The 6,764-nt window shown below is 57.6% G+C and overlaps 1 protein-coding gene across 1 annotated transcript in view; it reads right to left on the bottom strand.

Moving 5' to 3' along the window:
* Nucleotides 1–3,780: 3,780 nt before the first annotated feature.
* The window catches only part of SPRYD3 (SPRY domain containing 3), a 36,091-nt gene continuing 33,107 nt past the window's right edge, over nt 3,781–6,764 (bottom strand). Inside the window, exon 11 of the mRNA XM_050925349.1 lies at nt 3,781–6,229. Coding sequence (XP_050781306.1) covers nt 6,095–6,229 — 135 coding nt within the window. The 3' untranslated portion in view covers nt 3,781–6,094. The remainder of the gene's footprint in view (nt 6,230–6,764) is intronic.

The following is a 6,764-nucleotide window of genomic DNA, read 5'->3' as shown; positions in this document are numbered from 1 at the left end:
CGTTGTGCAAGGACGTATTTCCTTATGTTTGTGTGAAACCTGCTGCCTGTTAGATCTTGAGTGAGCCCTAGTTCTTGTGTTACGGAGAGGGGTAAATAACACGTCCTTAGACACGGTCTCCTCGTCAGGCCTGATTTTACAGCTTTTATCATAGCCCAGCCCCTGCCCTCACTCAGCTCTTCTCAACCGGCCCAGCCTTTGGAACCTCTTCGCCTGCGGAAGCTGTTCCAGCCCTGTAGCCGTTTTTGTTGCCCTTCTCTGCACCTTTTCCAATTCTAATAGCTCCTGTTTGAGCCCAGGTGAGCAGAGCTGCACGCCGGCTTCATGGGGTGGGTGAACCATGGATTTCTATAGTGGCATTAGGATATTTCCTCTCTTCGGATTTATTATTGCCATTTAACTAGCCTCTTTGCTTTGGGGTAGTTCCCTCTGGAAGTGAAATGCTACCATGGGCGTTGTTAGCATTTCCCCCTCCACGAGGATGTTGAATTGAATTATTGTCGCTATTACCAGGCGGTTCGGCTACACTCGCCTCCTGGGCGAGACCCTGTGCTCGCTGGGGACAGAATCAAGAAGTGCCTCTTCCTTTGTGGGTTGCAGAACTAGCCGCTCCAAGAAGCGGCCATTAGTCCTGCCTAGAAATTTTAATCCGGCCATAGGTACTGACTTCTGCTGGTGCCCGTGGGTGCTCAACCCCTGCCCTGCCCCATCCTGCCCCCATTCCAACCCCTTCCCCAAATCCACGCCCTGGCCCTGCCTCTTCCCCACCTCCTCCCCTAAGCGCCCCGCGTTCCCTCTCCTCTCCCTTCCCTCCCAGAGCTTGTTACACCACGAAACAGCTGTTTTGCGGCAGCAAGCGCTAGGCGGTAGGTGGAGGAGAGGGGATGCAGCAGAGCTGAGGTGGGATGGGGAGAAGGGGAGTTTGGCTGCCAGTGGGTGCAGAGCTCCCACTAATTTTTCTCCCTGGGTGCTCCGGGGCTGGAGCACCCACAGAGTTGGCACCTATGATCCCCGCCTCCCATCCTGAGGTGAGGTTCCCAGTCAGCATGAGTTGAAATCCCCCGTTATTACTGGGTTTTCTAATCTGAGCATTTCAGAATCACCCTCACCATCCTGGGCTGGTGGTCAGGAGGATATTCCTCCTCCTCTACTCTTATTATTCAAGCAGGGAATGTCTAGCCGGAGATGTTCTATGGTACCGGTTGATTCAGTCAACATTTCCCCTATATTTCACTCTGCTTTTCCCACATCCTGCCGCCCCTGGCCCACCCCACTCCGTGATTCCTAGATATTCCGTACCCGGGTATTAACGTGTCCCATTTCTTAGCATTGTTCCACGTGGTTTTCCCAGTGCCTGTTAAATCAAGACCCCGGCTGCAGCCAGGCATTCTAGCTCCCCCACGAGCAGTTGTAGACGGGTACGGGCATGTTTTATCCATAATCAGTCGCTTGCCTTTGTGGGTCAGATTTAAATGGGAGTCTTATTTTTGACTGTCCAACCTGCACTTTACTAACTTCTTTCCTAGCCTCTGTATAGACTATGCAGCGGTTCTCAAACTTCACTGGATCGCGACCCCCCCTTCTGACAACAGAAGCTACTACACATGCCCAGGAGGGGAGCCCGAAGCCTAAGCCCCGCCACCCTGGACGAGGGGGCCAAAGCTGAAGGCCAAGGGCTTCTGCTCTGGCATGTAACCTTATCCCTGGCCAGTGGGGCTTGGTCTTCAGCCTTGCTGGAGCCCAGAGCCAATACCGGCCTTGCTGTCCCCATTAAAATGGAGTCACAACCCACTTTGGGGTCTGGATCCACAATTTGAGAAGCCCTGGATTATTGCATTCCCTCTTTAATGAATTCATCTCTCAGGGCTCTCTCTGCTCGAACCCTGTGCTCCTCTGCTCCTGTCGGCTTCCCCCAGCCCTTAGTTTAAAAAAAATCCTCTACAACCTTGCCAGCAGTCTGGTTCCGTACTGGTTTGGGGGAGCCCATCCCTTTTGTATGGGCTTTTCCTTTCCCAAAAGGTTCCCCAGTGCCTAATAAAACTAATCTCTCCTGCCTACACCATCCATGCATTCAGACTTATCGTTGTGCCTGTCTTCCTCGCCCTGCCCATGGAACTGGAAGCATTGCAGAGGAATGGTCATCAGTAAGGTTCAGAGTTAACATGGTGAGCAGACAAACGAGGGCCTGAGTCTGGAGGGAGCCCAGACATCCTCAGCCCACCCCCCTCCACTGCATTAAAACACCAGCGCAAGCCAACGGTATGGGCTGTGTCCCGCTCAGCATCAGCCGGAGGGCTCTTCTTTCCAGTCAGCAGCAGAGCGCCTCCTGCTACATCACTCGCTCTTGCTCCTGACAAACAGCATGAAGGAACCACAGCTGGTGACAAGCAGGCAGCTGCCTGGGTGCAGGGGAGCGGCAGCCACCCTGCAACAAGGCAGGGCCCGAGCAAAGCCAGAGCAGCCCACGTGGCAGATGAATTCCCCGGTGTCAGGCTTTGCAACCCAGGCTGGAGGGTCCACATTGCCCGCTGTGGGGTGGTAAAAATCAGAGCAGCCACCCGACTGGCAGAGGTTTCCCGTACCCATCGCTGGCACTGCCCCAGGCAGCTACTCAGCCTTGGGGAAATGCAGTCACTTCTGCAGTTGCTGCTACGGCTGTAGGGGGCAACAGGACAATGCCCCACTCAGGGTCTTTGTTCCTCACTAGGGTCTCTACTGGGTGGTTACCCTGCAGGGTGCAGCAATTACAGGGGTGTGTGTCTTGGATCAGCCTGATTTGGACGGGACCTTGGTTTAGGCTGTGTCCTAGTAGCCTGGGGAAGGAGGAGAAGCCCAAGAGGCAGCCAGCCTGGCTCTAAGGCCAGGGCAACGTGCCCCCCAGTCCAGCTGGCACTGGGAATGCCAGCTGTGGGGGCAGAGGCAAAGGCAGGACCAGGTAGGGCAGCGAATCAGCCACACTCAGCAGGATCCTCAACAAGGCAGGAAATTTTTTTTTTAAATAAAAAATGGATTTTTTAAATGTAAATCCCCTTGATTTTGTAATGTACAGGACGTTTGTCATATTAGAATGATACTTGACTTGAATACAAAGCATGTGACAGCCTAAACGACTTACAAGCCCTTAAAACACTGAAATAAAAAATAAATACGCTGAATCTATGAGCTCTTGCAAAAACGGGTGATCAAAGGCAGCTTGTCTACACCGAGAAAGGATGTAACAGTGGAGGGGAAGCTTTATAAATGTGGCACAACAGGTCATGGATGCATGGGCATAAGGGCTTGTTCTGTTTACCGAAAATCGCATATAGTGTCCTCTCCTAGCTCGCCAAAGGCTCCATTCAGCTGTAACTCAACCTGTTTGAAGGGTTATACAAACCAGTGCGAATGCACCTTTCTTTAGCAAGTAACAAAAGCACACAAGGAGAAGCTGATTCAAACTGATGGTTTACACTGAGACTTGGTGATTTAAATTGCTGATTTAAATCGATCCACCCTGATCCTCAACCCACCGTCCCAAGGCCCAGCTGCCTGCCATGAGTCCCTGCTGCCCATTAGACGTCAACAGCACGAGGCCAGCACCAACTAGGACAAAAGATGCCAGGAGCCGGATACAGATAAATATGGAAACTCCATCTTTATTGAGTGTGTATAAAGATTTCAGTATATACAGACGTGTAGGTCGGAGAGCACAGACCGGGGGTGAGGACTGGGGGATCTCGACCTGGCTGGGTCAAAACACTCGATTCCCTGTAGGTGCAAAGTCCGGGTTTCTCATGGTGAGATCCCCATCTTGGGGGGGGGGGGGCGGCGGGAAGGAAACGGGCTCCATGCAGGGTCCCAGCCCAGGGGATCACACCCTCCCAGCAGCAGCCCGGCTGCTTCTCTCAGTTGGAGGCGGGCAAGGCTGACAGGGGAGAGTCCCAGAATCAGAGCCCTCCCCAGGCTGGCCGACCTCCCACTAGCAGCTAAGGGCTGTGCCCAGACCTGAGTGGGGAGATACATGAAGTGGGGTGCGGGGGGCGGGTGATTTTTACATTCACAAGATCTGGTAACAATTAAGCAAAGAAACAGCAGCACAAGCCCCAATAGCACCTCGACTGCGTGAGCGCCTGGCACCGGGTCCCCGGCCATCACAGACACAACCCCGTAGGCCCAGGGAGCTTTGGGCAGCCCAGACGGGAGGTGGAGGGGGCTCCCAGCAGCTCAGCTCTCATTGGCTAGGAGCCACCTGGCCACGGCTGGCAGCCGGCACAACCTGGGCCCCAGATGTTCCGCCAAGAGAGCCGTGGAGAGGAGCGAAGGAACCTGCCCCTTTGTTAGCTCTGCCAGCAAGCCCTTGCGTGCCCCCTGAATTCATTCTCTGCCCATGAGCAGCCCCCTCGCTCCCTGCAGCCCTGCCAGCCTGGGCTGAGACGCTGGGGCGGGGAGCGCTCAGGTGGGTTCCGTCGCCAGCCTTTGCCCTGTCTCCCCCGCCATTGGCAGCAGGGCAGGCACAAGCACTTTGGGTGGGGGGGTTGTGAGAGCTCTGGGGCAGATGCTGAAGTACCCAGAAGCAGAAATAGGCCTCCCCACCGTGACACCCCACCCAAGAGGACTCAGCCCAGCCAGGGGAACCCCCGCCACGGGCTAGGGAGCTACCTCCCTAAGGAGGGTGGGAGCAGGAGCCACGGGCAGACTCGGAACTGGGGGGTGGCCCAGACCCGGTTCACGTGGACTCTCTGAACTGGCCCGCAGGGAGCAGCGAGGGCTGGGCCACCCTGGAGCCTGGCTACAAGCCCAAGCCGGGGGGATGGGCCGATGGCACATAGTCCAACCGACAACAGACTGGGGGAGCGAGACAGTTTCCAAGTTTGCTCGGGGGCTGTTTCATGGGGGAAGCCCCAGTTACCCCAAAGAAACCCACCCATCTGCCTTGCCCTTCACAGACCTCCTGGTGATCCCTAGGAGAGGAGACAGGCTGGGTCTAGTAGCCTCAGGGGGCCGGGTGAGGGGCAGTTGAGATCACACCGTGGAGGGCCAGGGTTTGCTGATTGCGACCCCCCACGAAGGGGCACTGGGCTGCAGCATCATCCCCTGGAGGCCAAGCCCCCGCCTGACACTACGCCAGGGGCCACAGCAGCTTGCGTTTGCCTGCCCTGACACCCGCAGCCCCTGACCTCAGAGGGAGAAAAGAGACACTGGTCAGGGACAAAACCATGGCCTGCTCCCCTGGCCTGTGCCCTGCTCCCTAGGAGGCTGGCTGATGGCCTGGAGACTTGGCACCATGGGTCAGGCCATCCCAGCCCCCGACAGATGGCATGGCACTGTCATAAGGCAACCAGCATGGGCGCGAGGGCCATTGTCAGCTGCAGTGACGGGCAGAGGAGGATGCCCAGGGCACCGGTTCTTTAGCAAGTGGGGCAGGGCTTGGGCACTCCAGGACAGCAGGGAGAGGCTTTGAGGCAGCCCAGACCCCCATCCACGTGGCACCTGATTCCCCACCAACACCAGGGCAGGCCAAGCTGGGGCAGGCAGGAGGCCACAGTGCCATAACACCATCTATGGGCACAGATCTCACACGTGCTCAGGTGGGAGCCGGAGCCCAGGCCAGATGCCCAGCTACCGGGATCCCTGCAGGACAGAAGCAGCCAGACAGGAAATTAAAGCAAAGAGGAATCTTGCCAGCAGGGGGTAAGGGGCCAGCCCCACCCAGGGGGGTGGGAATTGGGCCTCAGGCAGCATCTCCATCTCCGCATGTCACACACCACACTGAGATGGACAGGCTGGGCCCAAGGCTTGGCACGTTGCTACATACAGGAGGCTGCCCCGTGCTCTGACTGGTGGTGGCTGGCAGCCCCAGGCCCATCCAGAGCTCTCTCCAGCCCCCCCAACGTCCCGCCTGCAGACTGCCAGGCGCCAGGGCCCGGTGGGGCAGGGAGGGACACATTCAGAACCAGCTAGGATAATACTTCGGCTGCCGGTGACAAAGCGCTGCCTCTGCAGGCAGAGGCTCAAAGCACAACAGATTGAAGTGATGGAGAACGTCCCTGGGGTGCCCCATGGGGAGGGCGCTGACCGCGAGAGAGGGCGGCGAATGAGATATGCCCCCCGTCTCCTAGCCGCTGAGTGGGTGGAGGTCCACCTTGACTTTCTCCCCGCTGCTCAGCATGCCGATGGTGGGGAAGAAGCCACCGACTGGCACCACCGCGTCCTTCTTGCCGATGATCTTTCCGTTGCGTGTGAAAAACACCTGAGGGGACAGGATAGTGCCACGAGCTGTTAACCCCTTCACTGCCGCAACGTGGCCCCTTCCCTCCCGGCCCAGGCCAGACTCAGTACATCCACAGCACCTGGCTCCATGCGGAGAGATGCCCAGGTAAGGGCCAGAGCAGCTCCTCACTGGGAGTAACCCAATCTGCAATGGCCGCAGCTGCCCGCCCCTTTGCCTGCAAAGACGCTTCCCAGCATGCACTGCAGCTGGACATGTACTCTCTGCAGCCTGGGCCTCTGTTAAACCCAGGCTCTACAAGCCCCTGGGCTGCCCCAGGCCTGCTTCTGTAGCCACCCCCTGCCCTTAGGGCTCAGGAGCCGTAAAGCCCTAGGGGACGCTCCCTACGGGAGGCAGTCTGTGCACACCCTGCCGGATGCGTACGGCTGCGGGGGTCAGCTCAGCACAAGCCGGGGTGCAGGCCTGCCAGCCAGGAGGACTCAGGCCCCGCCAGCGGGCGCAGAGCCTGGCGCTGCAGTGGGGTTAAGGCGCAGTTCTCCGGCATTGCTAAGCAAGC

This window comes from Gopherus flavomarginatus, chromosome 16 (genome assembly GCF_025201925.1).
Source record: "Gopherus flavomarginatus isolate rGopFla2 chromosome 16, rGopFla2.mat.asm, whole genome shotgun sequence".
Taxonomy (NCBI): Eukaryota; Metazoa; Chordata; order Testudines; family Testudinidae; genus Gopherus; species Gopherus flavomarginatus.
This window is presented reverse-complemented; position numbering and strand designations above follow the sequence as displayed.